The 20708-nt window shown below is 56.6% G+C and overlaps 7 protein-coding genes across 7 annotated transcripts; 2 read left to right on the top strand and 5 right to left on the bottom strand.

Annotated features, from left to right (window-relative positions):
- Nucleotides 1-101: 101 nt before the first annotated feature.
- Nucleotides 102-1577, bottom strand: BBK36DRAFT_1170670 (apurinic/apyrimidinic endonuclease-like protein; the record flags this gene model as incomplete). Its single annotated transcript, XM_024895477.1, has 3 exons — nucleotides 102-511; nucleotides 580-1191; nucleotides 1265-1577. The coding sequence occupies 3 exons, from the start codon at nucleotides 1575-1577 to the stop codon at nucleotides 102-104; spliced, it is 1335 nt and encodes a 444-aa protein (XP_024747404.1).
- A 658-nt stretch (nucleotides 1578-2235) lies between these two features.
- On the bottom strand, nucleotides 2236-3435 carry BBK36DRAFT_1124041 (DAGAT-domain-containing protein; the record flags this gene model as incomplete). Its single annotated transcript, XM_024891126.1, has 1 exon — nucleotides 2236-3435. One exon carries the CDS (start codon nucleotides 3433-3435, stop codon nucleotides 2236-2238), a length of 1200 nt encoding a protein of 399 aa, XP_024747403.1.
- Nucleotides 3436-4209: 774 nt separating this feature from the next.
- On the bottom strand, nucleotides 4210-7008 carry BBK36DRAFT_1135969 (hypothetical protein). The gene is made up of 3 exons (XM_024892821.1): nucleotides 4612-7008; nucleotides 4270-4445; nucleotides 4210-4233 (listed from the first exon to the last, which is right to left on the bottom strand). Exon 1 carries the CDS (start codon nucleotides 6556-6558, stop codon nucleotides 4612-4614), a length of 1947 nt encoding a protein of 648 aa, XP_024747402.1. The 5' UTR covers nucleotides 6559-7008; the 3' UTR covers nucleotides 4210-4233; nucleotides 4270-4445.
- Nucleotides 7009-12382: 5374 nt separating this feature from the next.
- On the top strand, nucleotides 12383-13775 carry BBK36DRAFT_1178164 (glycoside hydrolase family 132 protein; the record flags this gene model as incomplete). The annotated part of the gene is made up of 2 exons (XM_024896116.1): nucleotides 12383-13648; nucleotides 13731-13775. The coding sequence occupies 2 exons, from the start codon at nucleotides 12383-12385 to the stop codon at nucleotides 13773-13775; spliced, it is 1311 nt and encodes a 436-aa protein (XP_024747401.1).
- A 601-nt stretch (nucleotides 13776-14376) lies between these two features.
- BBK36DRAFT_1133522 (histone deacetylase) lies at nucleotides 14377-15867 on the bottom strand (the record flags this gene model as incomplete). Its single annotated transcript, XM_024892100.1, has 1 exon — nucleotides 14377-15867. One exon carries the CDS (start codon nucleotides 15865-15867, stop codon nucleotides 14377-14379), a length of 1491 nt encoding a protein of 496 aa, XP_024747400.1.
- Nucleotides 15868-17695: 1828 nt separating this feature from the next.
- BBK36DRAFT_1178160 (hypothetical protein) lies at nucleotides 17696-19090 on the top strand (the record flags this gene model as incomplete). Its single annotated transcript, XM_024896115.1, has 1 exon — nucleotides 17696-19090. The coding sequence occupies exon 1, from the start codon at nucleotides 17753-17755 to the stop codon at nucleotides 19088-19090; it is 1338 nt and encodes a 445-aa protein (XP_024747399.1). The 5' UTR covers nucleotides 17696-17752.
- A 179-nt stretch (nucleotides 19091-19269) lies between these two features.
- Nucleotides 19270-20567, bottom strand: BBK36DRAFT_1124091 (hypothetical protein; the record flags this gene model as incomplete). The annotated part of the gene is made up of 3 exons (XM_024891131.1): nucleotides 19270-19914; nucleotides 20028-20255; nucleotides 20304-20567. 3 exons carry the CDS (start codon nucleotides 20565-20567, stop codon nucleotides 19270-19272), a joined length of 1137 nt encoding a protein of 378 aa, XP_024747398.1.
- Nucleotides 20568-20708: the final 141 nt, after the last annotated feature.

The following is a 20708-nucleotide window of genomic DNA, read 5'->3' as shown; positions in this document are numbered from 1 at the left end:
TTGTATATAAAGCCCGGGAAATCACAAACTCCAGTCGCATTATGCCAAGTTCCATGCCAAGTCACTGCTTGTTTTTTTCTTTCACTACCCCTTCTTCCCTCTCAACAACTCTCCCCATCACTCGTCTCCTCCTTCTTCACCCCCTTCTTCGTCTTCCCCGTCTTCTTCTTCGCCCCCTTGCTCGCCTTCTTGTCGACCTGCTCCTGGATCCGGCGCCTCTCGTCCGCGCCCCTGGCCTGCAGCTCCGCCTCGAGCCGCGCAAACTCCTTGGTGTCGGGGTCCATGCCGACGAGGCTCTCGAGGAGCTTGATCTCGTCGGCCCAGACCTGCTTGTCCTCGACCGTCTTGCCGTCGGGCGTCTTTCTCTCGATGGGCGTCTCGAGCACCATGGGCTTGTCTTGGAAGTCCGGGTGGTTCATTACGTTGTGGAAGGCGCGGAGGCCGAGGAAGCCGGTGCCGATGTTGGCGTGGAGGTCTCGGTTGGAGTTGAGGGGGGCTTTGCTGTCGTTTACTACAAGGGTGATGGGTTTAGCTTTGTGTGTGCGAGGGGAGGGGAAATAAGATATGAAAGGGGCTTACGGTGGAAGGCTTTGAGATACTTGGCACCGACAATGTCGTTGAACGAATCGACCGTCCTCTTGAAGGCCTCGGGGGTCCGCAGGTCGTAGCCGGCGGCAAAGGCATGGCACGTATCGATGCATACTCCCACCCGCGCCTTGTCCTCCACGAGAGCTATAATGTCCCTCAGGTCCTCCCACGTCGAGCCCACGACGTTGCCGCTGCCCGCCATGTTCTCCAGCACCGTGACGACCGTCGTGGTCGCCTTGTGCGCCCTGTTCAGCTGCGCGGCTATCCTCCCGATGGCCGCGGCCTTGGCGTCTCCCCCCGTGGACCCCGGATGGAAGTTGTACAGCCTGATGCCCAGCTGCTCGCACCGCGCGAGGTCGTCGACGAAGCTGTCGTAGGCCTGCTGGGCCTTGTCGGCGTCTGCCTGCGCGAGGTTGACGAGGTACGAGCCGTGGGGCAGGACGTGCTCGTTTGCGAGGTAGCGGTGCTGCTTGCACTGGCTGATGAAGCCGTTCTGGGCGTCGGGCGTCATGGGCGGGTTGGCCCATTTGCGCTGGGACTTGAGGAACAGGGCGAAGGAGTTTGCGCCAATGTGGAGGGCGTTGGTCACGGAGTTGTGGACGCCTACCCAAGAGAAACGAGACTCAAGTCAGAAAAAAAAAAATGGTGAGGTTTTCGGATATATATTGTTTCTAACCTCCTGCAGCACTGACGTGGGCGCCAATGTACATGGCCCTGGCCAGGGTAGACACGGCCGTTCTCTCTGCGAGGACCATTGCTTCTTCTTCTTCTTCTTTGACTGCTTTCGACTTGCGCTTCTTCTTCTGCTGCACTTCCTTCTTCGGGGAGCCGTTGACGAGAGGTTTGGCGTCGTCGTCGTCTGAATCGGCCTCTGCTTTTCGCTTTGGCCTGGATACGATGGGCTTTGCTGGCTTGGAGTCGATGATGCCGTCGTCGTCTAGTTCTTCGCGCTTGATTGCTGTTCGACTGCCTCTGGTGGGCCGAGGCATTTTGATGATGTTCACAGTTCGATGGTGTGGCTATATGCAAGAAGGAGACAGGCAAGGGAAAGAGAGAAAGGATTCAATTGAGATGGAGAAACGAAAGTGCGGCAGTTCAGTCAGAAGAGGGAGGACTGAAGTTCATGGTCATGCCGAGCTTTCGCGGCTCAATTAAAAGACCGCGTCGGAAGGTGACGCGAGGTCAGGTGACCCTGTGAGCTGCCACTTACATCAATCGCAGCACTAAAACGGACGACATATTGAACGAAGACATTACAGTGGTGGCTTCAACGGGGAAATATAATGGAGGAAAAGCTACCGCTAAGCCTTTTATTGACAGAAAAGGGGCCAGGTATGAAAGAAGTACAAGATGGGAAGTCGGGAGGGGAGAGAGAACTCGCTACAAACTCGATATATTCAAAGGCCTTGAGTCCACCATTATCCAAGATGCCCCGAGCAACCCAACATTTCCCAATGACGAACCCATTGGCGAGCCTACTGACAAATTCATTGAAAGAAGCACCCCAAGCGATCCCACAAGATCCAACAAGCTTAGCATGCATGAACCCTATCCAAAGTATACAAACAAAACAAGCGCCGGGACAAGCTGGAGCGAGAAAAGAGCAACGAAGCCAGAGAGACGTCAGCATGTGCAATCAACCCGAAATCATGCGGAAATCACAAGCTCAGACGTCCGACCCTTGGCAAACTGATCCTTGTACGCCTCCCATATCTTTTCAATCTCCTCCATGTACAGGTCGTGGTACCGATCAACATCCTCTTGGGCCGGTTGCTCGCAGGGCTCCGTGTCGATGCGAATGGGTTTCCCTACCACAACATTGACGGGCCGGCGATAGGGCATCAGGCCGACGTCGTAGTTGAGGATGCCTCGGCCATGCAGCGCAGGGAGCGTAAACTTGAACACCTTGAGGACGAACATTTGGAACTTGTGGACCATCGGGTGCGTCTTCGGGCTGAGCTGATCGTACAAGTCGTTTTCGCCAAATGCGAGGACGGGCACCAGATCGGCTCCTGTGCGCAGCGCCATCTTGACAAAGCCCTTGCGGCCCTTGAGGATGAGCCGCATAGTGCCTGGCTCAGCCTCCAGAGACTCCCGGGCTCCGCCAATGACAATGGTCACAGCACGGCCTCTCCCGTCATTATTGGGGCCTCCCCGCGTCAAAGTATTCCGGATGGACTCCTTCGACACCGAGGCCATGCCCATGGCCAGGATATAGTCGCGGTAAAAGGGCAGCCGAAAATTGGACTCGAGCGTCAAGAGAGTATTGGTGATGCCGGGGAACTTCTCAGCGAAGCCGAGGGCATTGGTGCCGAAGGCGCTCCAGGCGCCGTGGGAGATGATGCCGTGTGGATGATAGCCAAAGATGTACCGCCTGTCCGGCGGGAGATTGTGCGTCTTGTGCAGCCTCATAGGGAAGTACGACGCAAAGAACCTCCAGAGGGGCAGGGACCGCAGGTACTCTGACCGGTAGCTGAGCTTGCCGTTCGTCGCCGCGTTGGACACGCTCAGATGCACCAGGTAGGGCACCAGGAGGGGCCAGGTCAGAGGGTTGGCACAGGTGAACCAGAACATGGATATCAGGACGACGATGGTCATGCAGTGGAAGAAGACGGCGGCGGTCTGAAGCCGGCGAGGGAAGGGCATGCGCAACGGGGCGAAGCGGATGCCTCCGGCCCTCCAGGCTCCAAACTCGTAGCTCTGCGGATATCCATCGTCCGGCAGAACAGGGTATGGTCGGTTCTCGGAGTTGTCGAGGTAGTCGTGGTCGCCGTTGGTGATGACGGTGCCGTCAGGATCCGCAGAACCATTCTCGTCGGTGCGGAGGGACTTCTTGGTCGCCTCCATGGTGCTTGGTTGGGTTCGCTCGACCCGGGGTCGGCTCGCGATGGTCTAGGCTGACTCTTTGTCGTCTTCAAGCTGCAAGAAGCATTGGCTTTTTTTGTTTCTTGGGGCCCGACTCGCTTCGTCTGCAGGATTCGTGGCTTGTCTTGTCCTGGCCGAGGGGCCCGGTAGTCTTGCGCAATGTAATAGGTATCAAGAGAGACTCGAGTATTTAACAAGGTAAAGTATTTGTCGAAACCCGGATCCGTTCGCTTTAGGTGCTCGTGCCCTCCCCTTTCTCTCTTTTCTTTGAGTCGTCCTTCTCTTTGTTCTGCTTCTTCTTCCCTCTTCGTATTCGTCCTTCTCCTTATTCGCTCGTCAGGTCAAGGAATGCCTCGTAGGGATACGGTAATAGGTCGTATGTAGTTGAATGGCGCAAGCCCCAGAGCGCGCCACCAGGCCACCTTATCGGCATCCCAGCAAAGCGCCGGGCAGTTGATCCAACCCGTGCAAGCCGCGGCAGGTGCCATTACCTCATTGATGCGCCAAGCTCTGGGCTGTGCGGCCCCTGGCCGAAAGTGACGTGACCGTAAAACGTGCGTGTACAGTGCATGTACGGTGAACACACCACAGTGCGGCAAAGCCGGCAGATACTCTTGCTCTTACCGATCAGGACTGCTGCGCCACACGACAATTGACTGTCAGTACTCGGTATGGAGTATCTAAGCTGCAGGAGAGTTGCATCTCGGTCAGGGTCATCAGAATGAGCATCAGCCTTCAGACATCGAAGCCACTCGAAAACAACGTGTCACTCCATTCTTGCACTAATCTACTACCTCGATACTACTACCAGGAAGAAAACAAGAAAACAACAGCAGACATGACCTTCCGAAATGCCACGGCCAAGTTAATCGCACAGATCTGTATACTACAACAATGATAACAAGGAACAATCGTTATACCTTGATCGCCATCTTTTGGCGTCGAGGGTTTCAACCATCCGCCCTGATTCCCATGCCCGAACGCCATTCCCCTTGGACACGACTTCTGGTTCACATCCAGAGGAGAGACCAGCAAGAGCGTCCAGAGAAGAAAGAAAGCAAAACGCATTCTAATGTAGATTCAGCAAGCCTTGCTCCCCTTTCCTTCCGAGAACACCTAGACGCTTTTTGAGTAACGAAACGAGACATGCGGGACTATTCATCCTGCAGGTACCCCTTCATTGGGTTGAAGCTGTTTCTTGAGCACAGACATCTCGTGATCAAGCAAGACGACCTTATCCGACAGCGACTTGACTTTCTCCTCCAATGTCTGGATGTAGGCCCACACGCTTGGGTCGCTCTGGGCAAACATGTTACCGCTATCGCCACTCGACGGGGCCGGGGCCGGAGCCTGGGCCGGGGCTGCGGTTGCGGCTGCGGTTGAGCTGGGCGGGCGGCCGTGGGAGAAGGCCGGGGAGCCTGCGGGGACGTATCCCGGGTGGGTTAAACCAGGAAGCTTCGGTCTGCCTTGTCCGCCATGAGGAGACTGCATGTCCGACTGTCGCCTGCCCATCTGCTGCTGCTGCTGCTGCAGTTGCTGAGACAGGCTGGGCGACCGCTGCCGTGCGACGCCAGAGCCGTCGTGGGCTTGGACGCCGCCGGGGCTCAGCGGCTTCGCCACGTCCGGCACGCCAGCCTGTGCGTAGAGACCAGCGGGTCCGCCGCCAACCGCCACGGAAGAGATGCTGGTATTCGGCGTGTGGCTGCCCCCGAGGCTGTTGGAGACGCTCGAGCTACCGGTGGTGGCCGCAGGGTTCTGCCCGCCGGCGGGGGCGTACAGCGAGGCGGCAGCCGCAGGTCTTGCTCCAGCCGGGGGATAAGTCCGAGCGTGAGCGCTATACTGGTCCGCTTGGCCGCCCGGCATATGCTGGACGCCCATGCTGGGCAAGCTCTGCCGCCTGAGTTCTTCTTCGTCAACGTTGTCGTACGCCATGCCCGACATGACCGCCTCGTCTCCCTCCATGCCGCCATCCAGTTCGTCTCCGTCGGCAAAGCTTCCCATGCTCGATCGTCTGCCAGCGCATCCGCCGATGCCTTTGCTGTGGCGGGCGAGAGCATCGCCTCGGGCAAACTTGCGGTCGCACTTGGGGCATACGTGGTTTTTCTCGCCCGTATGAAGCTTGCCATGGCGTTTCAGGTCATGAAGGCGGCGGAACCGCATCTGACAGTCGGTGCATACGTAGGGCTTTTCCTGGCTGTGCGTCAGGAGATGGCTCTTGAGGTTGTGGTGCCGAGTAAACTCGGTGTTGCAATAAGGGCACTTGTGTTTCTTGTTTGCCGACGGCGGCGGAGAGCCCTGGCTTTGGGAGGGCATCGGAAAGGTCATGCCACGGACTGGCGACTCTGGCATGCTGCCGGTGGTTTGTAAGGAGCCCGGATATGACAAGGACCCGGGCTGCGGGCGTTCCTCTTGCACGGCCACCTGCTGAGACACGAGCGAATCGCCCTTGACGTCGACATCCATGGCTGTCGGGCTCTCGGTGACTTGCGCGCCAGCAATGCTCGCGGGACTCTGGGGAGTCACCTCGCTTCGTTCTTCGATGCGATCGCCACTGTTTTGTGATATGGACAAGGCAGCCGTGGCAAGCTTGGAGGAGGGCTCCATGGCGGCTGTGGGAGCCAGCTGAGGCGCGTCTGCCGGACGGCTCATGGCTTCGTTTCCTGCAGACAAGAGGGTTAGGAGGGCTGGTTGGCTGTGGTTCTCGCCGTGATGCTCGCCGTTTGCGCGCAGCTCAGCAGTCTGGTAGTGCTCAGCCACTCTGTCTGCTACTGCTGCTGCTGCTGCTGCTACTGCTTCTTCTTCTTCTCCTTCTCTCTCTTCTCCTCTTTCTTCTTCTCGAGGCCGTCGCTCGTCTTCCACAGCCACGGCGCCGGTCGACGGAAGCGGGGATTGGCCGGATGCCAGCAGCAGCCTGGCGGTCTTCGAGGGAGGCGATTGGGAGCTGGGCCGTTGGGAGGCAGCTGCACGCAACGGCTCGGATTCAGACTCGCGACGGCGCTTGGGCTGTCTCGCGACGTCGTCCAAAGGGAGAGCTGGGGGAGGGGTTGGCGTCGGGCCTGACGGGAGTGGGGTTTCGGCAGCAATGGCAGCGGCGTGAGAGGCCATATGAAGATGCAATGGGCGAGAGGGATCCAGGCGACAGCGAGTCCAGAGGGACGGGTGGCATGCAGTCGCAAAGATGGGAGGCAGCTAGAGCAGCGACACCATTTCGAGGCTGCTCGAGGTGTGGCTGGAGATTGTGGCGAGAGCTAGGGTAATTTTTTTGCTCCCGGCAGAGATTCGACAGCCTTGCGGCACAGAAATGCTGACTATTGCGAGGCCAGGCAGGCGAATGACATGCAGCGTGCGGATGCTCGGCGAGGGCCCGGAATTGGCAGGCGATGGCGATGGCGATGGCAGAAGGCGGGCGAGGATGGCCGGCGGAGGATGGAGATGAAGACGTTTGGGGCTGGATGACAGGCTGGGGATGGGAAGAAGGTGGTTGAAGTTGGTTGGACCTTGGCAGCTTTGGCCTCTAGCGCGTGTTGTGCAGCCAAGGGCGGTGGACAATATTAGGCGGACAGTGGGCTGCTTGCCTGCGCCACACTCTTTGCACCTGCTCCCAGGCCAGCCTTTGTTTATTACTACACGAGTAAGAACAGACACGGGCGCCTGAGAGGACGGGTAATGGACGGCTATCAAGTTATCGAGGCATCCCTTGGGTATTCGCTTGGTGATGAATGATGAATAATAATAAAAACCGTATCAGTGCTGCTTTGGTGGTAACGGAAGTTTCGTGTCAAGGGATCGTCCGTTTCTTACGGCAAGTAGGCGAGGTGGGCAGAAAAACCTGCAAGTCCATGCGATCATGGATGCCGTCATAGTGCAAAGGGCAGTCCGCATACGGAGTTGCAGGGCAGCACTCGCCCTTTCTTGCCTGGTCGAGGTGCGTCTCTACCGTAACTATTCGTACTACACCGTACGAAATACTAAAGAACACACACTCTGCCTCATGCAAAGAAAGCGCTCCATTTCCCTTCAGAGACATGCAAAAAAGATCTTGATAATCGCGGCCAGCTACGAGTACTAGCGTGCGTGCATCTCGATCCGCAGCTGCCGTGGTGACACATGACGGGCATTGAGCTACAGGCAATAGAGCAGTGTTCCGAATACTTCCGCCTCACGCTCTCCCCAGCAAACAGCCTCAGGTACGACGGTACTAGACACAGCTCCTCAGCCTCCCTTCACACGCTGCTACTGGTAAAGTTTGCGCACTGTGTGTGTGTTTGACACGGAGCCACCTCCGTCGCTTTACAAAGCAGACGATACTAGGTATGACTGACTAAGTCGTAATATCTCTTGGAAGTTTTGTATGACCGCTTCAACCTGACATGGTTTGCACCTCCTAACCACCACCAGGTCTCACGATAATACTATTATCGAGTACGAGTCATCCCCCGTACTGTCTCAAACGAGGCTTCGAAGGCTGACACAACTTCAGGTCTGCGCCTCCCTTCCAGACGAAAGAGAGGGCATGTGTAATAGCCCCCATGCTAGCCTCAGCCCGCCAGTGGCAAAATGCTGACAGGCGGCTGGAGAAGTGGCTGGTATGAAGCCCAGAAGCGCGTGTGGGCTGAATTTTGTCAGCCCCGTCAACTTGGCCGGAGCCCAGTCCAACTGTCCGCTGAATCGAACCGACAGGCAGACAAGAGGAGATTACTAGGCGACCGCTGTGCATTATCTGCATGCACGGCGTCGGCGGCAGTGCCACGCCAGCGCCCGTTATTTCAGGTGAGGGAAGGCTCCCCTTTAATGTCTACATCAGTGGCTGGAGAGCGATGCCCCTGCTCGATGCCCGGAGAGGATACGTCAGTTGGTGGACCAATGGAGAGGTCAAGTCTCCCGTTACTCGGCGTTTGTGAAGGCAGCCATCTTTAGAGCTTGTGCTCCGTTCAACGTATGTACATACATACAACTACTCACTCGCACACTGACTAATTCGTTCATGGCAGAGCATTCATAGCGACATGGCAGAGCCTTGAAGCCGCGTCTGTCTCCAGCCAGCCGCTTGTTCAATCGCGTTTCCGCAGATACGAAGCGCCAGCCAGTAAAGACCTGCGCTCTCCTCTCCGTGCTCCCGCAAGGCTCTGATACTGTCCGTATGACTGGGTCCGCGTCGTGGCGGTGTCAACCACCGGCACTAGGCCAAGCGGCCGACCGTCAGCCACTTCCAGGTTGTCAAAAGCTGGGATGATGGAGCGCTCCACTCGCGTTTTCTGGGCCGAGGCGTCGGATCGTGATGAGAGCGAGACCCTCTCTCTCTCTTCTTACGAAGTATGTATGGTACTTTGATGCTCTTTTTATCTGCATTCTGAAGCTCCTACTGTTGATGCCTTTACAGGGCCAACAAGTCACAGGAAGCTGGCAGGAATGGATCTCGTGAGTCATGCAAAGCACTGAGGTGCCGATTTCCATACACTCGGCACAAGAGACCAAATGAATCTCGGCTCAGCCACTGGGGGGCGACGTCATCTTACAGGCTTCATGGTCTGTCGACTGCTTCGCGCTCCGTACTTTTTCATCGATGTACCGAGAGTTGCCCGATTGCTGCCAGGTACGGGTGTGCGTTGCAATCGGCCTCTCGTTCCAGCGACTGGCCCTGGCTCATCACATCTTGCTCTGTACCGGTTGTTATTTTTCTGGTTATACCGACCCGACGGCATGATTGTGTTTGGGGCTGCGGAGCTTGGATGTTGAGAAGTGCGTAGAACCTTTCTTTGCACGAAGTAGCTCGCGCTTTTTTGTGCGGAATGGCGGTGCCGTTGCGAAGCATGCGTCTCCCTGCGCCGTTCGGAATGCCCGTATGGAGTGCGAGGTGCGATTGCTACGGACAGCGTCGATCGATGCACGACTCCCGTCACAGTTCTCATCCACAGATGACACGAGCAGTTCCAGCGGAGTGCCGTTCTTGGAGGTAATCTTCTAGAAATCGGAATGAGATCTCCGAGGACCATATGCCCAGGCCTTGTCACCCACAACCTCTGCCACGTATGGGAACACATGGGAGCAAGGTCGGCACTCCCATTTCCGCTCATCGAGAAGTATTGTATGTAATAGGTAATGGCAACCGGCGGTGTCTTGGATCCGCGGTCATTGTATTGAACGTGGCTTCTGTCACTTATTATCCGCGCTCCATGCGATTACACGTACATACGATACGATGCAGTACCTGGTCTGCCAACATGCCGTGACCTGGATGTTATTATTAGCAAACTGCGGCATGCCCTGTCTCGGAACATTATCGCCTGCGCAAGACAAGGTTCAAGGAACCCAGTTCCCAGCTCCGTTGAGAGACTATCGAACAAAGAAGAAAGGAAGAGAAAAAGAAAACAAAAAGAAGGTGAGGTGGAAGGAAACTTGCCCCTGAACCTCAGATGCTCAGCTACCCAAGGCAAGCCCAGGATTGGAGGCTGAAGAAGACTGAATGGATGGACCTTGCACATGACAAGGCACCATGGCCATCGTGTGCTTCGCAGAATGCCATCAGCTTCAGAATAGATCAGCGTCATCGGACGGAAAAGAAGAGGCAAGGACGGAAACACAAAAGGAGATGCCACTGGTATCCGATGCCATGCTGCGATGGGTGCAATGCAACTACTACATAGAAGTGAAGTGCAACGGTGCAGGCAGAGGCAACTGGCAACTGGCAACTGGTATGGACGGGCCAACAACTTAACCACCCATGCCCAGGTCTCCCAAGTATCGCATGTAAGATGCCGCATCGACCCGTATCGCTGCATCAATGATCTCTTTGGAAATGCAGTAATGTTAATACAGTATCGATATCCTTTCTCTGCGGTGTCAAATATACAAGGCGAATAGTACCTATTACAGTACCGCTACTTGAGCCCCAAGAACGGCGCAGCGGCTGAGAAGCCGGCGTCCTCCGTTCTCCATCACCAGGAAAAAGCCCAGCTCAGGAGAGGAACAGAATCTGCCCAGGACGGGACTAGCGCCAGGCACCTGTGCGACTAAAGTAGCAGTGGTACTTTAGCTCCAGGGCACTCCCTTGCCCAGTAACACGCGGTTTTCTTTGACACCACCCAAACACCACACAAACAGGGGAAAACACGCGTATCTTTTTTCGCAAACACCCTCAATCGTCCAACAGGTACCTGTACAATGAAAAGAAATGACACAGCATGGCACAAACACTCTTCACGGCTTGTACTTTGTATGAAGGCATTTCATACCACAGTATTTCTACTCGCATTGAGAACCCATTAGATCCAGTACTGGACGAATATTACCTTATACACCAATATAGACTCAGAAATCGCAGGCAAGGTGCTTCACACACACCACTTGTACATCGCAATTCGTACAAACTGGGAAGTTTTAAATTAACTGGCACAAGCGAAATGCACCTTCCTTGTGCCTGGCTTCCCTCGTGCCACTCAGCCGCCTTAGTCGCTCTCGTCCTACCCAATGGCCACAGCTGCCATCATCTCGTCTTGCATCGCATCTTTTCCCTCTCTGCCTCTCTCTGCCTCTCTCTTCCTCCCAGACCCCGGCTTCTTCACGCTGGCGATCGTGCACTAGCACAGCTGCTAGCCGTCTCTCTATGCAGGCACCGGCCGTTTCAGCGCCCTCGGACCAGCCAGGCCTCGTTTTCGTGGGTGATTTATCCGCTACCAAGCACTGCGGGTTTGTGTGCCAAGCACCCCAGGCCTCTTGGCCCTCGGCCGTCAATGCTTCGCAGCCTGTCCGCGCAAGCGCTTGTGCTCGCTCAAGTACTTGTACCTGTTGGTGCGAATCACTGGCGCTAGACACGCAGGCGTCCTGAGCCTGTAGCACGAGTAAGTCGTACCTGGACATGGAGCCAGAAAGGAAACAAGATGGAAGCGGCCCTGGACAGCCTCCCCCCTGGGATCTGGAACAGCATCACGGGCCACGGCTGATGCGAGATGCCGGATAACAGGCTCCGTGCCGGCACAAGGCAATGAGGAATGCGGTGAGCAAGTCGGAGAAGCAGAGGCATTCGAACGTACTCCAGGCCCATACGAAGCAGGTATCCATTCGAGAGATGGGGAGAGATGGAGTTGGGGACATGGGGAGGTTCGACACTGTTCGTCCGCATGGCTAATTTCACACTCCGTTTGCCGGCGTGCTCTGGGTACAGGTACAAGCTCGTGCAATGCTTCAGCCAAACGCAGCGTACCAACAACACGGCTACCGCCAGAAACACCACCAAGTGTCAGCCATCGCCAACTGCATATGCGAGTCCAAGCACAGTCGCAGCGTGTATGGAACCCCAAGAGCGAAGTAGTAGTACAAAGTACCTGCATATCGAGGCATATTGCGAAAAGACGATCCATTGCTTTTTGGCGCCAGACCAGCGACTGAGGCCAATTTCCCAGCGGCCAACCCCTTCTCAGGAGTGGCACCCCCTTGTCTCGCTTTGGGCATCCCTGGCCTCTAGGGGACTGATCTCCGTGGGTCAATGCCATGGAGACCGACAGGGGGCCTCGACCCCCATGCTCTGCAGCTCCGTTTTTACCTGTCCTGTCCCTCCCTTTTGACGCTTCGTTCCTTGTTCATCATCATCACCTGCGTTGAGCCCTTTTTTTCCAACTGAGAGTTTGTCTGCTCTCTACCACACTCTTTTATATTCTGGCTCATCACGCTTCCTCTCGTTTTTCCATATTGATATATCATTCCTTCTCTTGAAATACAGGCAGCTCTTGTTTACAATTGTCAGGTGAGTAAACGACGTTCCGGGGAAGACGAGGTCGTGAACCAACCCGCCCCTCTGCCCTCACCTCACCAACACCGTTCTCACTCAACCCGTCATATTTCACATCGCGATACTATATGAAACCGTCTTATGGGAACTCGTTCTAACCCGTGGCAATTCGTGAGCTGTGCGCATTAGAGATAGCCCGCCAAGATGAAGTACACAGTTCTTGCCGCCACTCTGGCTGCCAGCGTTGCTGCCACGCCTTCTCACCACCACCACGCGCATCGCCATGCGAGGAAGCACTCTCCCGCCAAGGTCGAGAAGCGAGCTCCGGATGTTGTCACCGAGGTCGTCGTCGGAGCTACCGCCACCGTCTTCGAGCTCGACGGCAAGATTGTCGACGCCGCAACGGCCAAGGCCGGTCTGGCTGGGGGCGAGTACATCATCGTTGGAGAGACCACCCCGACTTTCGTCCCGCCGCCTCCTCCTCCTCCTCCGACCACGAGCGCCAGCGCTGCGCCCTTGAGGGCCCAGTTCGTCGAGGAGCCCGAGTCGTCTTCCGCAGCCCCTACCACCACGTCCGCCCCGCCGCCGCCTCCCACGACCACGGCCCAGGCTACGACCAGCTCTGCGCCCGCTCCCAAGACCTCGAAGCCTGCCCAGTCGAGCCCGTCTGCCGGCGCTACCGGGCTGGACGCCGACTTCCCCAGCGGCAAGCTCTCTTGCGATACCTTCCCCAGCGAGTACGGCGCTGTGGCCCTTGAGTGGCTGGGCACCGGCGGCTGGTCTGGTCTTCAGTTCGTGCCTGACTACAGCCCAGATGCGCAGAGCATCAGCGACATCATCACCGGCATCGTTGGCCAGACGTGCGGCAAGGGAGCCATGTGCTCTTATGCCTGCCCTCCCGGCTACCAGAAGACCCAGTGGCCCAAGGCCCAGGGCGCCACTCTGCAGTCCATCGGTGGTCTCTACTGCAACGAGGACGGCCTCCTCGAGCTGACCCGTCCCGACCACCCCAAGCTTTGCGAGGCTGGCGCTGGCGGTGTGACCATCAAGAACGACCTCGATGAATCCGTCTGCACGTGCCGTACCGACTACCCCGGTATCGAGAGCATGGTTATTCCCGCCTGTGCTAATGCTGGCCAAACCATCGAGCTCACCAACCCCAACGAGTCCGACTACTATGTGTGGGATGGCAAGAGCACGTCCGCCCAGTACTACGTCAACAAGAAGGGCTACGCCGTCCAGGATGCTTGCGTCTGGAACAGCCCTCTCGACCCCAAGGGAGCTGGTAACTGGTCTCCCGTCATCATTGGTGTCGGCAAGACTGCCGACGGCACCACGTGGCTCTCCATCTTCCAGAACCTGCCCACTAGCACGGCTCTGCTGGACTTCAACATTGAGATCACCGGCGATGTCAGCAGCAAGTGCTCGTACATCAACGGAGTGTGGACTGGCGGAGACAACGGTTGCACGGTAAGCACCCCTATTCACGACCATCGACGATCGTCAAGTTCCCGAGATGAAAGCAGAAGGAAGCTAACGAATCGTGCAACAGACCTCGATGCCCTCTGGTGGCAGTGCCGTTATCCGATACTACTAAAGCGGGTAGCTGGGCGATGAGTTTCCTTTTTTCTTGATGGTTGGCTTTGTCTTATATTTCTCAAGAACCATATAATTGGATATTTTGTGCATATTGCTTTCCGCGGAGCACATTGGTGGAAGGAGAAGGGGGGTGGCTGTTATTATCCGGCCATCTTCGTTGTGTCATAGAAAAGACTGGGATAGATGGGTCCAGGGAGGGCGGCATCTCGCGATACCAGGAAGGTCATTGGAGAGAGAGAATGCGGCCTTCCACTAATGCACCTGCGACTCTCTTCTGCTGTCTCCCTGGCCGTATGGCCACCATGTCGCCGCGTGTGAACTACCTATGCTACCGTAGTAGACATGCGCCCTTCTCCGGCGGTGGTACAAGTGCTTGGGGCCTCATTCAATGCTTTTTCCTTTTTTCCATTTTCGTTTCTGGTGTATGTGTGCGTGTTGTCTATGGGTTATTGCTTCCGAATTGAAAATTCTGCTCACGCGGTAGTTGAAAATTCCTGAGGGGGGTTTGAAGATGAAAGATGTATCATTAATGAGTCGTTGATCAATTTTATCCTTTTTTTTTTTTCCCTCTGTCCAGTTTCTTATTTTTTTTTTGTTTTTCAGAATTCCATGGCAGTTCCCACGCCGGATTCTCTCTCCTTTCGTAGCTGTTCGTTCTTCTCTTCCTGCTCCTCCTTGAGCCTCTCCTCCACGTCGTCTCTAAAGCTGCCCAAGTCCGGGGGGATGACCTGCATCTGCACGCTGGGCGCGCTCTGGACGAAGCGAAGCTGCTCCGTGACGTGGTTGACAATGTCCTGCATCTTCTTGGCCGTGTTCTTATTGGCCCTGGCCTCGCCCAAGATCTGCTCAATGGTCGGGAAGAGGGTGTCCTGCCTAAAGTGCTCCCTCCACGGCGCGTGCTCGGGCAGGATGGGGCTGATCTTGTCCTGGCAATTGATGGCGATGCTCGTCTCGTAGGTCCAGGCGCGGGCGACGTTGCGGGGCGTGTAGCCGCCGCCGCCGAAGAGGATCATGGGGATGTTCATGCGCTTGCAGAACTCGACGCAGGCGCCGTGGCCCTGGACCTGGAGGTTGAAGCGGCCGAGGCGGTCGCCGGCGAGGGAGTCGGCGCCGCACTGGAGCGCGATGGCGCCGGGGCGGAACTTTTCGACGATGCGGCCCACGATGTTGTTGAAGAGGGAGTCGTACTGCTCGTCAGTGATGCCGTCCTGGAGGGGCACGTTGACGGCGTGGTGGGCGCCCGGGTTGTGCTCGCTCTTGGGGCCGTTGTCGTCGAGCGCGCCGGTGCCGGGGAAGAAGTTGTTGGGGTCGTATTTGTGGAAGGAGACGGTCATGACCCTGTCGGTCGAGAAGAAGGCCTCCTCGACGCCGTCGCCGTGGTGCACGTCAATGTCGATGTACAGGACGCGCGGGTAGAAGCGCAGCAGCTCGAGGATGGCAATGACGATGTCGTTGATGTAGCAGAAGCCCGAGGCCTCGGCCTTTTTCGCGTGGTGCAGGCCGCCCCCCCACGCAATGGCAATGTCGGACTGCTGCGAGACGATCTTGCGCGCGGCATCCAGCGCGCTGCCGGCAGACATGGAGCAGTAGTCGTAGAGGCCGTCGAACAAGGGGCAGTCGGAGCCGCCCAGGTTGAACTTGAGATCCGGGTTCTGGTTCTCGAGGTCGCGCGGGACGGCCTCCGGGAGAACGGTGCCGAGGAAGTCGAGGTAGTCGGTGGAGTGGAACGAGGCCAGCTCCTCGTACGTCGCGGCCCTGGTGAGGTAGTTGTCCATGGCGAAGGACATGCCGTAGGAGTAGATGAGGCTCTTGGAGAGCGTCAGGCGCCAGGGCTTCATGGGATGTGTCATGCCGAAGTGGTGCTTCTCCATCTCGGGGTTGCAGTGGAAGGACACATTGTAGCCCTTGGGGCGGGTGATGCCCGACGACTCGGCCAGGCGTTTGCACTGCTGGTAGAACTTTGCGTTGTCGGCGTCGCTGGCTATGCCGAGAGGCTGGGTGTACTCCTCCACTATGTCGCGATCGGGGTCGATGTCGAGCTTGTGAGGGAGGTAGTTGGGCTTGGGGACCCGATATCTGTACGAGTCCATGGTGGGGTGGTGGTCTGGGATGTGGCTGATGATGGAAGATATGAGAGAGAGAGGTCAAATGATGAGTAAGAATGAGATGTGTATGTCGAATGTGATGCTTGATGACGGGTATTGATAGCGGGTATGAATGTAGCGAGGAGCGATGAATTTGGCGGATGAGATGTTGTGTCGAGTTGGCTGTAGACCGGCAAGGGGGTGAGTGAGGCTGCTGATTCAGCTACAGCAATGAGAATGTGTCGGTGTGTGCATTATGCTGCTTGATCAAAGAAACGATAAAAGTCCCAAAGGATACAAAAATACTGAACGCGAACTGAATCTCTGGTTTTCTGCTCTGTGTTGTATTTCTGTGGTTTCGTGAGATGGGCAAGGTGAGGTATGAAGTCTGAAAGTTCAAGGTTGTTACATCCTCGGTGAAAGCTGACTTATCCGGACTGGGATTGAGTTTGGGCGATGAACCTGCAGTCACGTGAATGGAAAATTTCTGGGCTTCTAGATCTGTGGCTTGGCCTGAGATGAACCTTGATTGAGCTGACGGTACCTCATACCTTGGGTACCTGTACAATATATGAAAACTCGAACATTCTCGAAGGGCAACAGTGTGATTGGTAAGACAACGGATATAGCAGTTGAGGCTTTGGCAGTAAATCAAGCAGTGTCATTTGAGGCACCAGATGAACTTTGATATTATCCAGGGTAGCTTACAGTTGTTGTCTGAAAGTACCGGGCACTTCGTACCCTGGTCATAGTCAGGTAAGGTACCTGTACGACTACTTGCACCGGTCTGTGGCTAAGCCTCGGAACTCGCCGCCAGTGGCTCCAGCGTCCAGAAGCCCCCATCAACTCTGCATAAACCTCAACCAGCTAATTCTGCATCCTCTCCAAATCGGCAACCCAACTCACTCACCCAATTCGCCGCCAAGCAAAGTAACGCTCCGCCCTCAGAAGCTCCAAAAGGCTCCAACTCGCTCACAAGCCTCTCTCACTCTATTCCACACATTTAAATCCTCGGCCGACTCAAGAAAGCAAGGGGGACAGACAGGCAAGGCAGCTGTGCTTCCTTTTCAGTGGCCATCGAGGTGAGCCCGGCCCAACTTTGTCGAGCCCGATCTGCGACCCGTTGTTTGCGTTGCCGTTGCGTTGCCGTTGCCGTTGCTCTTGACAACCCGCTGCTCCTCTTCTTTTTTTTTCTTCTTCTTCTTTTTCTCTTCCTTGCCTTGCCTGGTCCTGGGATAGGGCTGGCTGGACCCGTTTTCCCATCCACGGCCCATCCGTTCGTTGGGGACGGACGGCTCTCCTTTGCGGGGACTCGGACTCGGACGCGGACAAGCTGGTCTGGCGGTGATTCTGCCCTTTTATCTGCCCCAGAGCTGCGAATCACGAATTACACACGCATCGCCGCCTGCTGCCCGGCCTGTCACGCACGCTCGTCTGCCTTGTCTGCCCGCTGTGCTGTGCCTGCTTCGTGTCCCCGACTAGATGGCGTATGCCCTCTCTCTCTATATTCCACACGAGTGCTTCTCATCCTCTCTGACGCATCTACCTTGTTCCACCTGATATCGTGGATACGAAACATATATACATACCTATATATGAGAGCAACAGTCGCGCCTCAGATGCACATGGCGTGATATCAGCACCAGCCTGCTTTACAGCTCATTTACTCTTGTTTCGCTCTTGTCTGCTTTGTCTGCAATCTTTCGCAAACAGCGAGCGGTGCACTATCCTGTTCAAAAATAGCCTTCCATTTTCATCGAATTACATCAGCCTCAAAGCGCTCATCTGCTAGCCTGGCCGTCTCGTCGTCGCTAGTCCTTGTTGTCTATCTATTCGTCATCTGTTCATCGTCAGATTCTGTGGTCTCGGCGTCGCCAGGTCGTTAACCATCATGCCTAGAGACGATTTGTCCATCGACTTCGTCAAGAGGATGCCGCAGGCAGAGCCTCTCGACCCCGGCTTGATCCTCGATGACTGGATCAACCGCGTCCAGAACCTCCCCGAGGAGATTCGCTTCATCCAGGAGGAGGTCGCAGACAAGGACCGCCAGTACAACGAATGCATCCGCATGATTGACGACCGTGATGCAAAGATTCAGAAATGGATCAAGACGAATGGGAGTCATGAGCCAAATCCAAAGGAGGATATGCTGCGAGCCCAGATCCGAGAGAGCTATGCCCGCGCCGATCAGCTCTCTCAAGACAAGATCAACCTGATGCAGAGGCTGCAGCTCGTCATGGACAAGCACGTGCGGAGCCTGGATGTCCAGATCAAGCTGCTCTACGATCGCGCCGAGCCAGGCTTCACAGACCCCGACGAGGTTCCCTCACTCCTCCGGCCCAGTGCCGCAAATCACAGCGCCCCCTCCATCCGCACCTTGAATCTATCCAACAACATCAACCCGGCCGGTCCTCAGGCTTCACCTCGCAATCCCGTTGCCGGCTCTGCCAACCCGGCCATGGTCCGGCTCCCCAGCCACCCCCAGATCAGACAATCCCAGGCTCAGCAACATGTCGCCCAGTACAACCAGCATCCATCTTCCGCACCAACCACGCCCGCTGCAAGCATCATCCTGAACAGGCAGCGAGAGAGCTCGGCTGGGCCGGCAACCAAAAGGGGTCCACGGTCTATCACGGGACCCGGAAATTTGCCCGCAACGTCGAGTGGTTTGGCGAGACATTCATCCCTTGGACCGGGTGTACCCAAGAGCGGCTCCATTGGCTCCGGAGCCGGCGCTACTGTCCGGGCAGGCAGTGCTGGGCCGAGAGCGGGATCGGTCAAAGGCGCAGTGGGTGTAGGGGGTCGCAGAGGCACCCCGACCATGACCGGCCGGAAGAAGCCGCCCAACAGGTCATCACTTTCGCGTGTGAAGAAGGCGTCCAACCGAAACTCCCCTGCGTCGACGGCTGATAGTGACCTGTCGGACGCTGGGAGCGGCAGCGGCGAAGAAGACGACGGTCATGAGCCACGGCCGAGGGCCCCCATGGCGGACGGCAAAGACGGCGACGGAGATGAAGCGCTTGGAGACGCCGAGGATGACGAAGAAGGCGGCGACGACAAACGGTACTGCCTATGCCACAACGTGAGCTATGGAGACATGGTGGCCTGCGACAACGACAATTGCCCCTACGAGTGGTTCCATTGGTCCTGTGTTGGGCTCAAGAGCGAACCAAATGGCACTTGGTACTGCCCTGAATGTACCGAGAAGTTTCAACGAAAGGGAAAATGAAACATATTGATGTAGTTGCGCAGGTCATGGTATGTTTGAATTTGCACAGCCCTTGCCTAGGTAGTTAGCCAATCTGGAGAGGGCCCCTGAGATTTGGGGGATTCCTCGGGAAGGAATAACAGTTAATAACTGCGTTCTGTCGTCTGTCGTCTTGGTGTCGACGATGCCGCGAGTGCACCTTACTGCTTCTGCAAGACGCAGTGAACTACGCCGCGGCGTACACCCTCGCTCTCTTCTCTCAGTTCTGTAACCGTGGCACCCTTTGACCGGGACAACTCAATGAAGTCGTCCAATGAGCCGCCGACCCCAAAGTATAGTCGCTTGGCAGCTACATAGGCAGCTGCCGTCGCGCCAGAAGCCTGCTCACGGTCCAGCACAGCAAAGACAGTCTGTGCAAACGCCTGCAGGGCAAAGGGAGAGTAAATGGTCTCTGCTCCGATCATGAGCGTCCTCGGTGAGGCGGACCCCGATGACAAGGCCGGCAAATCGTACAGGCAGCTGATGAACTCGGGGGACCACGCCCCGGAGATGAAGGACAGGTGGATGCCGCTGGACGCGAGGAAGTTCTCAAAGGCCTGGACGATGCTCGGGGACAGCTCGAGCTCGCCTTCGATGCTGAAGGCGTCGGCGAGGACGGGATCGTCGTGGGCGTGGTGGAGGGCCCAGGCGAGGAGGAAGTTGGGCAGGGTGACGAGGCGGAGGACGGAGGGGTTGTAGTCTGCGAGGATGAGGGAGCAGGGGGGTTGGGGCCACATGTTGCGGGACTGGCGGTGCATGATCCAGGTGAAGAGGGCGAGGGAGGGGAGTGCAGTTCCGCAGCCGAGCTGAAGATGAGTGAGTTAGTTGGATATATAGAACTGGTAGTGAATACTTGGGCAAAGAATCTTAAGAGAGAGAAACGGATATCGTGAGTGATGACTGGATTCGTGGAGCGTACCTCGATCACACGGAGCGACGAAGCCTGCTGAGCGGCCGTCAGCTCGTCCTGAGCAGCGAGCACCTTGACGAGATCGATGCTGCTCTCCCAGCTCTTGAAGCCGCCCTCGTAGATGCCCGTCTTGACGTCGTGCTTGCCGAGGCCGCCATCGTCGACGCGGTCTTGGCCGCTGGAGCCGGACAGGACGTCGTCGTCCTCGGCCATGAGCTGGACCCGGACGTCCCAGAGCTCGCGGCGGGGGAGGCTCAGGCGGGGAGCGTAGCTGTCGTTGGGGACGTCGTTGGCGAGGTCGATGTCGAGGGTGTCGTAGGCGATTTTGGAGGGCAGCTGGGCGAGGAGGGAGGAGAGCGGGTGGGGGGTTGCGGGGAGTTGGGGCTTGCCGGCGACGGGGAAGGCGCTGTATGATGAGGGGGGTTGAGATTCGGGTTGGAGTTGAGGTTGATGTTGAGGTTGAGGTTGAGGTTGAGGTTGAGGGTGAGGTTGAGGTTCGTTAAGATCGGGCTCTATGTCGTCTCCAGAGAAGCCAAATGAGAAAGACATGTTGACGATTTGCAGCAGTAGAAGCCTCTGGTATGAGCTCAAGTGGTGGAGTGAAGTGAGTGGACTGAGCTCCTTGAGCAAAGATGAGTGACGGATGAAGAGGCTTGTGTGAAGAGAGAGTGTCAAATCTTGATGAATGAT

The sequence above is a fragment of the Trichoderma citrinoviride genome (assembly GCF_003025115.1).
Source record: "Trichoderma citrinoviride strain TUCIM 6016 unplaced genomic scaffold BBK36scaffold_11, whole genome shotgun sequence".
Classification (NCBI taxonomy): Eukaryota; Fungi; Ascomycota; class Sordariomycetes; order Hypocreales; family Hypocreaceae; genus Trichoderma; species Trichoderma citrinoviride.
Note: the sequence above shows the minus strand (reverse complement) of the source record. Positions and strands in the feature narration are given on the sequence as shown.